This window comes from Thunnus maccoyii, chromosome 20, assembly GCF_910596095.1.
Source record: "Thunnus maccoyii chromosome 20, fThuMac1.1, whole genome shotgun sequence".
NCBI classification, from domain to species: domain Eukaryota; kingdom Metazoa; phylum Chordata; class Actinopteri; order Scombriformes; family Scombridae; genus Thunnus; species Thunnus maccoyii.
In genome coordinates this window covers 23,222,776-23,236,425 of record NC_056552.1, presented here as the reverse complement: position 1 = coordinate 23,236,425, position 13,650 = coordinate 23,222,776, and the positions used below count along the sequence as shown (strand labels likewise).

The window sequence follows — 13,650 nt, the reverse complement described above, 5'->3', positions numbered from 1 at the left end:
CCTCAGTTCTATTTTTACTGAAAATGCTTTTTCTGTCTCAGTTGTGAGTGATCTGATACAAGAGTGCGGTCTCTTGTATCCACAGGGAGTTATTTATTTTTTATGCTATATGTCGAATTGGTGGTAAGATGTATATTACGTTAACTGTAGGTAAGTTGTAGTATTCCATCCATATGTTTTTTTGATGGAGAAATTCTTTGTGCTCCCTGGTGCAGGAAAGTATTGACGTGGCACCTTCTCGGAGTTAATATTTAGTGATACTGAACGGTTGTACACAGTCATGCAAAAACAAGCAGGTCTAACAGACAAGTCTTTGATACTATACAGTCCCATGGTGCCTTGCTGAGTGTGTATCAACTGCGAATGTTATTCCTGGTGTCCCGGGAGAGATGGCACAGCTGTACAGACCAGAGCCCCCCCGCCCCCCGGGTAAGTCCATTACCATCACCGGTGGTGACTCTGGTGGTTGTCATGGCTCTACTGTACACATCTCCATTAGCTGTGTGTATAGTTTGTGTACAACACGGCAAGGATGTACAGTGTAATATCATTGGCAGCTTTTCTGAAGTACAGTGATAGTCTTACAAAGTATAGGACTATACAAGCTCACCATAAACAACACATTTTAATTCATTCACTTTCATTCAGAAGTCTCCCAATTAATGTTGTGTTAAATTACTTGCTTATTAAGAACACATAGGATAAAGCAAAGAAGGTGGATAATGTGCACATCCAGTTGGCTACAGGTATATACACACAGAAATAACCTCCATCTACAATTAGGAGATCATGTGATACTAAAACAGGGACACATTACTCACACTCACATCACAACTACTTTAGTGAATGGTTTATGTGAATTTGGATTTTGTGTCAATTATAAACCGCTCAGTGTTGTGCTGAAAATACCTCTACCTACTGAATACTACAAATTCATTCAGTATCATGAAAAAAAAAACCTCTTTCCTTTTGTGCTTATGTAGCCCAGAGAATTTGCAGGGCGGACCTGTTCAACAACAACACAACTCACATTCACACTGTAAGACATAATTACACTGAGAGCTGCCATTCAGCTGTCACCTCTCACACACACATACAGTACATTTGTAATATATCTTTCGGTTTGGAATTACTCCAAACCTTATATATTTATAATTAACGCAATTTAATCCAGCCCTCCCCTCTAACCTGGTGAAGACCCTAAAAGCTAAACTTTAGACTAGTTTTACCTTTACATGTCACTTTTTCCCAGCACCGTACCCGACTACATGACTCGGCAACAAGCCATGACTTCATGTTGTTGAGTCATGTTGTGTGTTTGTATGTGCGTGCGTGCGTGTGTGTGTGTGTAAGAGAGCGAGAGCGAGAGGGGGGCGGGGACTCATGAGCGGACGCCCTGCCTTGCCATCACGACAAGCTCCCATAGAAATAATTCTTCGCTGGCTCCGGATTACTTTTCTTTTGCGCCTCTCAGCAGCAGAGCGGAAGGAGCGGAGTGTTTCCTGACGCAGGTCGGTCCACGCTGTTAGGGGACACAGAGAGCGAGGCGCCTCCACAACACGTACCTGTCTGTGTGGCATGTGACAGTCAGCGAGTGTCTTTTAAAGCCAAGGAACAGGAAAGCTGGTCGGCAAGAAAGAGCTCGACCTGTAGAGGGGATAAAGAGCTCTCCGGTGGTTCCCCGGTCTCCCGCCGCGGACGGACGGAGATGGAGCGGCTGTGCGGACCAGAGCTCCCCTTCTGGGTAAGTACGCTGCCGTCACAACCGGTGTTTGACCCGGTGTTTTTGTCATGTTTACCGTGTATGTCACAAGATACTGTAACTCCGTTGGCCTTGTGTGTACTTGGTGTATTAGCTACTACCTGACAGGGTTGTACAGTGTTTTGCTATTGTCTGCTTGTGTTCTCTTTCCGGGCAGCCATTCAGAAGTACAGTAACGGTCATAGCTAACTATAAATAATCCACTTAATAGCATTTACTGTGTTAACAAGCTCCCAATTACTGTCATGTTGAATTACGTGCTGTATAAAGAAGTCGGACAATGTAGCCTACTGTTCGCTTCTCGAGGAAGAACACCCGATAATTAACTCAAGTATGGCTAAATATGAATGTTTTTGTAGCTTTCTGGTTACTTACGACATCTGCGACACAGTAAGGTCCGTAAACTTATCTGAGTCAGTATACAGCAGCTAACTTACGTCCCTATGGGAATATTATAGTGGGGATAACAACATCATGGAGTAGGAAGTAGCTAGCCTAATGGATAGTCTATTAATGACACACTATAGTCCCACTGTGAATATTTCTGTGTGCTGGTAAAATCACAGACAGTGTAATTGGAAAAGTCAACTTATACAAATATGATAGGAGACAAAAATACTATGAAGAAGCTGTCGCAGTTCTATCACTGTTTGGCATCACAGACATATAACCTGTTGAGTAAGTACTGATTAAGTGTCCTTAATATTATAGGTAAAGAGAAACACCATAGACTATAGTAAGATAAGGTAACTCACCAGTACCACAGACACATTAAATCCCAATGTGAATATTAGGGAAGCTCTCTTTTTCTTACGTCGCTTAGTTTTCCTCAGAAATCCACAGTAGCATTCACTACACCTTGTAAACAACATGGATGATGACAGTGAGCTAAAGGTAACTGGGGTCATGTCCAGCGACCTGGAAATACTAATTAGGGTTCAATGCAATGATAGAAACTTCATTCATTACCTACACCTGCATAGCAGCTCCTTAAGTGCACAATAGGTTGAAGTCTGATACTGATCTGTGTGTGATTTTATCCCAAAGCGTACCGATTTCGGTTCGTCATGTGTTGCAAGACATGAGGTCATTGGAAAGTTATTGAATTTCAAAAAAAAAACCAAAAACAGATTAACAGCTCATACACTGCAGGGCTCCAATGTCCACTTATAATTTATTGCACCAAGGTGATGTTTCGAGCGCTACTGCTCTTCATCTGACATTTGCTCACTCTCAGCCCAGCACCTGCCCTCTTCCGTTTGGATGTGCATGCACACTCCTGTCAAAGTTATTGAATTTGACAGTTGTGTCAGTGTCAAACTGCTTATAGTGCTGTTTATAGTGGTGCAGTGTTCCCCACACTAGCATAGGGTGATGTAGAGAAAACACACAATTGTGTAAATATTGTGATGGGGATGTGAAATATGACAAAACAGATGTTGTTGTTGTTGTCAGCGGTGGCTTTGTCCTTTTGTGCTGCAAATAAATATACATAACATATTTCTCTCTGTAGTGAAATCAGAATATTCTCCAGCTTCATTTTCAACTATGTCCACCAGCAACAATATTCAGGATGTTCAGTAAACATTAGCATCCTGTCCTGATGCACCAGTGAAAAAGCATCCTCGGTCACTAACACAACACGAGTGTGTCAAGTGCCTGCAGCCGCTTCCCAGTAACGACCTTCCTGTAGCTCTTCCTTGCCCTCACACAGTATTGCTCTGGGTGGCTGGACGTTGTTTGTGGATGAAATAACAGACTGAAAGTGTTTTTCTCTAATTCAGCCAAATCTTTGTGAGTAATCAGGGAACTACATCACATTGATTCAAAAAATCATATAATTGTCCTGTATTCATTGAACACAAACCACTGCATATCACATGTGACTCTGTCAAAATATTTAAATTTGCTGATGACACAACAGTGGTAGGAGTGATTTCATGCAACAGTGAATCAGCCTACAGAAATGAGGTCTTGTCTCTGGTTGACTGGTGCTGTCTCTACAATTTGAAACTGAGCGTCTCCAGAACTAAAGAGCTGGTGGTCGACTTTCATAGAGACGGGGAGGCTCTCTCACCACTGACCATCGCTGGCCCGGAGGATGAAAGAGTAGACAGCCTTAAGTTTCTCGGAACAACACTCTCTCCCTCTACGTAACGGGATGACAGCTTGATCTGCATCATCAAAAAAAGCCCACTAACTCTTTTTACTGCGCTCAAAAAGTTTAGAGTGTCCAGAGAAGGGGTTGCTGTGAGCTGTGTTAGAAAGTGTTCTCACCTTTTTCTATATATATATGGTATGGCAACTCCACAGCTCAGCAGAGGAAGCAGCTAGACGGAATTGTTTGCTCCGTCTCAAAAACCATCAGCTGCAAACTCACCACCCATCTCTGACATCTCTCAGCGCAAAGGTTGAAAAATACTACATGACTCCACACACCCTGCCAACCACCTCTTATAACTCTCCCCTCAGAAAAAAGACTCGGGGCCATCAAAACTAAGACACCCTTTCCTCAACAGCACTTACTGCAGAACCATCCAATTACTAAATGGCCTCCCAATTCTGCATCAGCACTTTACCAAAGCAAAGCACTAACTACTACTGTACTGTAAGCACCAGACGTTTTATTTCTATTTTGCACTAGACTTTCCTCTTGGACTGTTAATATCTTACATCCGTGGATTTTATATTATTATTATTAACTGTTATGCTGTGATTGTTTGTTGTTCTGTCATGGGCATAAAGTTGTATGGCAATAAAATATTGAATCTTGAATGTCAAAATCCAATATTGCTAAAAAGTAGTCCTGCTTACTGATTTTCAGCATTGCTCATCATGGCCTAATACACCCAAATGTGACAGTGGCCACCTTGTTATGAACAGTATGGCAGAATCACTGATGGTAGATACATTTATATTATTTCATGGTTGTCATATTGCCCAGTGTTTCCCCCAGGTTGACTGCTTTGGCCCGCTGGGGGTGGGCGGTAAAAATTGTTGGACTATACAGGACAGAGTGAACTCAGCAGCCACACATCTCTCTGTTCTCTATTTCTCTGTTTAGTGTTGCTATTGTTGCTAACTTTGGAGCTAACCCCCTCCACTTTTCCAGCAGTTGGAAAAACAACAGATAAGACTTTTCTTGGTGTTGAGACGCTGCAGCATTTATTAACTGACACACTGTAGTCTGTACTGTACATTTACTGCCTGATTGACAACTTACAGCTAACCTTTTCCTCTGCTCCGCTCGCATTCACCGCCACTTTTCTGTCGCTCGCTCTCTCACTCAACCACTCACTCGCTCTATTCCTTAAAAGGCGCTACGCTGCCAAGAGTTTCTCAGGGAATGACAAAGAGGTTGACTCACGTTTTGGTATGGCGCTGCACAGACTCCCAAATGCTATTGATTTCTGAATGAATGGATATTTGTTGTTTTTTTTTTGGCCTGGCGGCCTTCCAGACCTGTTACCCATCCTTGACTATTGCTTTTGACAGTTTCTTGGAGGATGAAAGTCTTTTGTGAATCTCGGTAATTGACTCCAGATTTCAAAAGTGATAAAATGTCATGCAGCCCTATTAGTAAACAGCGAACAGCAAATGTATAGCTCCTTAAGTGCATTATTTATGAATCAGCTTGAATGTGTATCAGGCAGTACTTGAAGTTTTAGGGCCAACTTTGGAAGTATTATGTGAGAGCGGAAGAGGCAAGTAGCGGGGTGATGAAGATGAGCCAAGATGATTGGAAACTGAGATGCAAGGAAGTGTGTTATAACAAATGCTGGGAATATGGATGATCCACTGAAGGTGTGTTTCAGTTGAATCACATCAGTGTGACTGAATAGAAACGTAACCATCTGTAGCGTTGTGCCCACCTGTAAACACGCTGTTAAAACAGTCGGAGCACGCGGTCAGACTAAGGTACCATTGCTGCGAATTGAGCCCAGTGTTTGTGTCTCTGTGTTATTCAGATGTCTCCATGCTTGGGGCAAATCTGATTATACTGTCTGTGTCATGCTGTATCTATTTGGTGTGGCGTCTTTGACATGAGAAATTTTGGAAAGCCTTTGAGCCACACGGCCATGAAGAAACCTCTCTCTGCCCCAGACCCGAGAGATTTGAGGCACTTTGTTGTTTGAAAAAGGGTTAAGACTGTGCACCTGATTTTCCTCTGGCTGGATATTACACTAAAGGCTGGCTTGTTTTCCAGGCCATCTGTGGTGACCTAAACTAACTGCTACTGTTTACGTCCACTTCATACAAACTGAAGGCAGTTGTAATCCCCATGCACTCAACAGTGCGCACGCAGTGCAATTCGGGTTAAGTTCTCCGGATTGGTTCAAGGAGTTTATGTGCAATCTCATTATTTGTAAAAGGTGTTAAAGGTAACCTACACCTTTATCTTCAGCTGGTAGCTCAGACAAGATTTAGCTTAGTAAAATCAGTACACATATTGGTGGCTGCTTTGTCAGTAGATTTATGAATCAGATTTCAAGTTTCCAAGCAGACAAGTTGGAAGTCCTGCTACTCTGTCAGCATGTTTGTAACAGATGCTTTAAATTCAATTCATTACTTCACCTTGACAAGATCAACATGGATCAAGCAAACAAGACCTCTTTGATGTGTGATTCAGAACTGATTTGATTTTATCCCAAAGCACACTAACCTTTAGATCACAAACGTTCACGGACAATTCAATTTCATTGAAAAATCCTTGATTTTTACATTTGTCAGCGCGGCTACCAGGAAGTCTGTTTAGAGAAGTGCTGCTGTGGTAAATCAGTGTTCCCCTCAAACAGTCTGTGTGATGTAGAGAAAACATGCTGCGAGTCAATATTGTGATGGCGGCTTCAGCGCGTCTGTTGTTGTTTGTGCCGGGCTGTAAGACAGGTGAATGAAGATCTTTGTGTAATGAAATCAAAAGACAGCATGTTCCAACTTTTCCAACCTTTTCAAACAAAATACCAAACATTTGACGTTTCCAACTTCTCAGATGGGAGAATTGGCTGCTTTATCTGGTCCTCCATTATAGTAAAGTAAACACTTTGAGGTTTTGGACTGTTATTCGACAGACATTTAAAGAATGTCTCCTTGATTTCTAGAATGTTTTTCACTCGCATTTTTCAGTGTTTTCTGATGTTTTATAGACTAAACAATGAATTGATTATTTGAAAAAATAATCAGCTTATTTATCAGTAAAATAAGTTGCAGCCCTACACCAGATAAGGCTAAAACTAATAACTATTTCATTAGCAACTTTTAATCTGGCTCATTTCAGATTTGAAAAGCTGGAATGAGTGAATTTTGGCACAATTTATTATCAGAATTGTTGCAGATTAATTTTCTGTTGATTAACCATCAAATCATCTCAGCTCTACACCAGACACAATCAGTTATTCTGCATGATAAATATGCACTATATCCTACTCTGATGCACCAATAAAAAGTACCTTCAGTCACTAACTTAACACATCGTCATCCTGCAGCTGCCTCACAATAAAAACCTTTACAGGATATGGCTCATTTTGATATTGCAGCAATGTGCTGGTGGTTTAAGCCGAAGCTATGATTGTGGTAAAATGTTTCTCAGCCCTATAATCATCATGTAAGTGTGTGTATCATGCTTGCAGTAGTATGATGTAAAAGGTTAAAAACACTGGCAGTCCGGTTGTATTTGTGGTACAGATCAGGTCATTCATTACAGCCACAATAGTGAACTGTGTTATGAATACATGGCAGCTAATTCATGCAAATTTCGGAGCATGTAGCTGGATAATTTGGCTGCAAAGTGATTGGCATGTGGAAAATTATTTGCATTTTGTGAGTTCCTTGTCCCGGGGCTTTGGATTACGTAAGACAATCCTCCTCAACAGATGAGGTTTGTACAGTTGTCAATTGAAATATTATGGAAGCTTCAAATTTTTATTATTCTGAGCATTTTGAAGGAACTCCTGTCCATCTTGGATTAAAAATTGAGATTTAAAGTAATTCTTAACCTTAGAAACAGCAGGTGGCAACTTTTTAAAAGCTTTTAACAATATCCGCAATTTCATGACAGCCGGGCCGACTTCAGTTGCCAAGAAAGATGGTGTGATTATGATTGAAAGCTGCAGAACAGCTTCTAATGGACTTTGTGGTGAGATGGTTTTCCTAAGTCCAAAATATGTTGCAATTAAAAATAGAGTCCTCGACTCAGGATTTTCACGGTGGACTCAGAGTCGACACTTCAGACTGATGCATAGACACATAGATATACTGTAGATGTATTATCATCTACAGTATATTTATCTTGTTACATATATTTTGTTCTTATAGGTCTGCATACAAAACAACATTATGTTGTTCTTATGTTTTCAATACAGCCTCCTATGAGAAATATTATTCAGGTCTTTGCCCAGTTACTGCATATACAGTCAAATCAAGAGCACCTGCAGATTAGCCGCCCCACACTAAACTGATATAACAGCTACATGAGTCTCATGTTTTACCTGTAAGACTTGTGTTTTAATGCTGTTGTTCATCATCTCTGATGTGAAAACATCAGATTTCCACACAGTCAGTGAAATAAAAAGCTTTGCTCCTGTTATTAGTTCCGTTATAAAATCCAAGCGCACCACAGACATCTCTCCTGCTGGCTGCTAACAGAACAGTCAGCTGAAGAATCGATCACACTGGACGGTGGAGGAGACAAGACTCTGTAAAAATGAACATCCTGTCACTCTGTCACCTTGTTATCCTGCCGTTAGTCTGCGTATAATGACATGGGAAATAAAAACTCAACTCAGGGGATTATCAACTGAAGCATTGACTCAGCGACTTTTAGGGAGCAAAAAAAATACCAGTGCACGTTCAGCAGTGGCACAAATGATTCATTCCAAGTCTTTTGTATGATGAATTTGATATTTGACATACAGTGACTGCTGTCTTTAGGGAAGTATTAGTGAAAGCTGAAACAATGTCGGTTCAATCATCCTAATTGTTCATCTGTCGTCACCGTGATTTGAACCCCGCCTGTAACACGGAAACACGAAGACACAAACGCATGTACCGACTGTCCTCTCCAACAGGAAAAGCTATGAGTATTGTATATACTGGAAGGTGTAGCAGAAGCAGACAGAATGTACGGCATGTAGTAGTACACACACTAACAGGCTGATCCAAAGCCTGTTTAACAGCAGCATTATATACAATACCAACAATTCGATCTGTCAGCAGCAGCTTGGATCACAGCTGTGCGTCGAGGGAAATCGCAGCCAGGCAGCAGGGGCAGAGTTTGCCTCGAATGCACCGCGTTATCACAGTCTATGCAATCTATGAGGCGTTGCATAACCCCGGAATAGTTTGTCTTCATTAGTTTGGGTTTTCCTGATCCTGTCGGGTGTAGCTGAAGCTGAACGGAAACCAAAAGAGAGAAGTGGTTGTCGCTGAAGAACTAAGTCATGATGACAAGGAAGATTTGATGGAAAAGTTCAACACTTCCCAGTGCGTGCAGTAGATTTAAGGTGTGTTATCTTTACTACTAACAGTGAGATAGTGCAGTGCAGATATATATATACTGTTGCTGCAAGGTTAAAAGAGTTTCCACTCTGTGAACCAGCAATCTGACCGCAGGGAAACAGTAACAGTACTGATAATGATATAATGTAATCTAATAAGAAATTAGACATCTTGGACTCCATTCATTCATCATTCATTTCTAATTATTATTGAGACCCATTAAAACCAACTTCCAGATTTGGATGTAAGTTCACTTTTCTTCAGCAGTGGTGGAAACCAACTAAGTACATTTACTCAACTGCTTCACTTAACTACATTTTTGAACTTTACTTGAGTATTTCCATTTTATTCTACTTCACTACATGTCAGAAGGAAATATCGTCCTCCCTCTCTACTACATTTATCTGACAGTTGCAGTTAAATGTTCCCAGATTACAATTTAAGAAAAAAACACACAAAAATCCATGAGTTTTTAGAGGTTCCACCAAAGACACATTTCTCTTCTAAACTTCCTAAAAACTAAATATAGATTTTCCATCTCACAATCCCTCTGTATTATCTTGTGACCCTTTAGAGGAGGAACTACTGTAAATAAAGTCGTTAAAACTAAAAACTCGACCAGCTACAACACTAAAATACTGCTTATGCACTGATGCATCATTAACAATCTGATAATGTTATATCAAATATTACTCACAGGGAGAATTCTTCTGCCTTATGAGTACTTTTACTTTTGATACTTTAAAACATTTTACCGATAATACTTCTGTACTTTAACTTATTTTAGCTTTTGAATGCAGGACTCAGTATTTTTACATTCTTATACTGGTGTTTTCACTTAAGTAAGGGATGTGACTTCCGCCAGTGAACACCAGTGTGCTTGTAACACGGTATGTTTCACAGAAATCCCCCAAATGGAGAATCTATTTCCTGAACCGAGAGACTGCAAACCCAGCAAAAAACCAGGAATCGAGAGTTGTGAAATGTCCTCATTCTCATCTCGGAATGAGAAGGGGTCTCACCGCCTTGCGTGTGAACCACATGATGTCAAAAAGGCTGCGTGCCAACTCACTGTTTAAAAGATGTCATTTGTAGAATAAGTTGAATTCTTTTCTAAACCTCTCAAACATGTGAGTAGCTCTTTTATGTCACCCATGTCCTCCTGCAGCTGGTCTGTGATTTATTACACCGACAGTCCACATAGTCTCAGTCACTTCCTGCATGTCCTGTAACATTTTTATTGGTTTTCATTTCCGAGTAACACAGCAAATTCCCTTTTATATTGTAACCTTTTGTCCACTATGAATAGGAATGTCTTTCCTTGAATCTCCATTTAAGGAATCCAGTAAAATATGAAGAACACAAGCCCATGAATAACTTTGCTAATGTTTTCCATGTTGGAGAGAACATGGCCAGCAGCAGTTCCTGTCCTCCTGTAGTCTTTACTGTCGTCAGCCTTCCCATTCATCCCACTCACCCACAGCTTCCCAGTGTAACAGAGACCAGATGCAGAGCCTGCTGCGATGCATTTTCTCAAACCTCTAAACACACTAGAAAACATTACAGAAGTCTGTCACCTCAACACCACCTGCACCGCTTCAGAAAGTGAATTGATTGACTGATACTGATCAACTTTGCCATGTTGAGGATTTTGATTTCTTTGCAGCAGCTGGTACAGATCCATGTAATTCCGCAGCAAACACCGCTGCAGTGTCCAAATGTTCAAATTAATTTGTGTCAATGTGATTTACCAAATTGTTTTTGACCTGGCGCCAGCTCGCTGCCATCGGCTTCACCACTTATGCTGTCTCAGCCAATTATTCTCTATTCTCTCCGGTTATAGCATCATTCATGGCATCTATAGAAAAGGTTCAGTGCAGTTTTAAAGAATCGCTTGTGTCTACATGTCTTAATATTAGTAGGCACATCCCGTTCAGAGTAATGTGGCTGAGCTTTTAGCTCAGATATGAGAAAGCTGGGGTAAAAGTAGTAAGATATTTATGATATAATACTCCACACTGACTCATTTCCTGGTTTTGTTTGTCTGGGGAGACATTGAATCAGTCAGACTGTTTAATGATAGGTCAGTGGTTGCCTTTTGTTAAGACATTATGTCTGAGTCTCAGTGTTTATGCTCCCTTGTGTTAGTCTTGGCCTGAAGTGTGTTCCATTGATTTACCTCATCAGCTAGATTAGTGTTCTTGAGAAGACCAGCTTCCCACACGTAGTGTGATGAAAGAGGTAAATTCGAGCCTCCTCTGACTGAAGTTGCAGTGGATTCACAGGAACTCCCTGCTGGCAAGGTGACAAGTTCACACAGTGGAGAAGAAGCTCATTTGACTAATAGACACACATGTGAGTACAAGCTCAGAAGGTTTAGAGTATGCTGCAGTATAATATTAAATTTTCATGTAGGAATTTTATCACCGGTAATCTTATTTAGTTCAAACATTACAGTAAAGCCTGGGTAATGCCAAGCAAGAGTCACATTTCACTGTCTACATGGATCAATAACAGCAGAACTGCTTGTAAAACGAGACCCTAAAAGAATCACATCTACACCAACAGGGCTGTCATTTATAATCATTACATACACACAAGTAGCATTTATTCATGCACACGAGTAGCATTTAAGTATTTGTACCAGAGCCAGTGAAAAGGAAGAGAGCACAGACAGAGAATTAAATGAATGAAGTCTCACATACTGTAAGTCATCTCAAAAAGCTCAGGTCACATAAGTTGAGACTAAAATCACATGTTCCACCATGTATAAACAATTTAGACAGTGTTTCAGAGCTGTTCAAAGACCCACTCTGACACACTGACTCCAGTCTGAGTAATACGAAAGTATGTTTGATGGATGATTTTGGGGGCAAGTGAGAGACGTTGTCTTCAGGACAGAGAAGTGTTTTTTGTTAAGCTTAACTTTTTCCAGGAAATTCAACAGTTTACCTTTTACGTTAATCAGATGTTTACAGTCTACAGTCTGCAATCCTCCTGTTGCAATAATGGCAAATACTGTGTTCTTGTATTTCAAGATGACTAAATATTATGAAAGCTGACAAGAATGTGAGATGTTTAGTTTCTGTTAAACAGTCATTTGAATCTATAAGTAATAGGATGAGCTGATGTGTAATGTATTCTGTTTCTCTTTTTTCAAGGGGAGGATTTGTTTGTCTCTTTGTTTCATCTTATTGTTTGGTGAGAAGAAGAGAAAAATGAGACAGAGAACAATGTGATATGATTGGTCATGCAGCACCACTGTCGAAGGGTGATTGAGATCATCCAAATATTGGCGCTTATTGCCGTACGAAACTACACGCCTTGTTTTTCTGAAGCTGTAAAGGTCCTGAAAACATTTTTTTTATTTTCATAAACATTTCTGTCTTCTCACAGTCTTTGTTATTTCACATCAGTGGTTTCTGTTTGTATCTGAAGTGGACGGGGCTCATATGGGAAAAGTGTTTTTTTTGGCATTGTCCAATCTCACATTTCAGCTTAAACATGTACGGATGTATTTGAGAAGTAGTGAAATCCTGCTACTATTGTTTGTTTCATGGTTTGTTGATGTAGCCTCCCGAGCGGTCAGAAGTCAGTTATGACACATCTTCTGGGAGCTGACCAATCAGGAGAGAGTGAGCTCATTGGGAGGGGGACCTTAAAGAGACAGGAAGTAAAACGGCCTGTTTCAGACGGAGGCTGAACTGAGGGGCTGCATGAAGGACCAGTAAGGGCCTTTAACTATAAATCATGCAAAAATATTCCAGTGGAGCACCAGATTAAAATATAGACCTGCAAATGTGCATGACATGTCCCCTTTAAAGAGGCACTCCATTGATATAACACATGAAGTTCGTTTTACTTGTGACGAGGAGGGCTACTGAGCCTGTGGAAAAGTGTTTATGTCCTCTGTGGCTCTGGAGGAGCTTTCTAAAGTTTGAGTAAATAGCCCTGATGACATCATCAGGGTCATCTTGTATTGAGTCAGAGATTGTTAACATAAAACCTGCGATACAAAGCGGAGGTGTGGTGTTTGAAAGAGGATGCAGGCAGGGTTTGTAAGATGCTGCATTGTGGAAGTTTTGGATACTACTAGAGACTAAAGGTCAGGCTCTCTCAGCCTCTGCTGCTTCTTTGAACATTCTTTTTTAAACTTTTAACTTTGTGGAAGTGCTTTACTAAATCAGTCTCGATACATTTTTCAGGGACTTTACATTTTTTATGTCACAGATTCATTAATATGAAACTAAATGCATAGTTTCCTGATTACATCTCAGTCTTAACTTCTCCCAACATTGATTCTCTTAATGCTCATCAAGCAATGCTTATTTTCACAAAGTGATGTAACATTGTGTTTATTAAGTCAGGTGTTACCATTAGATCCCCATGGCTTT

At 40.6% G+C, this 13,650-nt stretch overlaps 1 protein-coding gene across 8 annotated transcripts in view; it reads left to right on the top strand.

Moving 5' to 3' along the window:
- The first annotated feature begins 1,379 nt into the window (after nt 1-1,379).
- The window catches only part of abcc3 (ATP-binding cassette, sub-family C (CFTR/MRP), member 3), a 54,202-nt gene continuing 41,931 nt past the window's right edge, over nt 1,380-13,650 (top strand). For 6 of the 8 annotated variants that reach the window (XM_042396446.1, XM_042396445.1, XM_042396444.1 and 3 more), the window contains exon 1: nt 1,380-1,744. In XM_042396446.1, the coding sequence (XP_042252380.1) occupies nt 1,709-1,744 (36 nt within the window). In that variant the 5' untranslated portion in view covers nt 1,380-1,708. The remainder of the gene's footprint in view (nt 1,745-13,650) is intronic. The other 2 variants (XM_042396440.1, XM_042396441.1) reach the window with 1 other exon arrangement.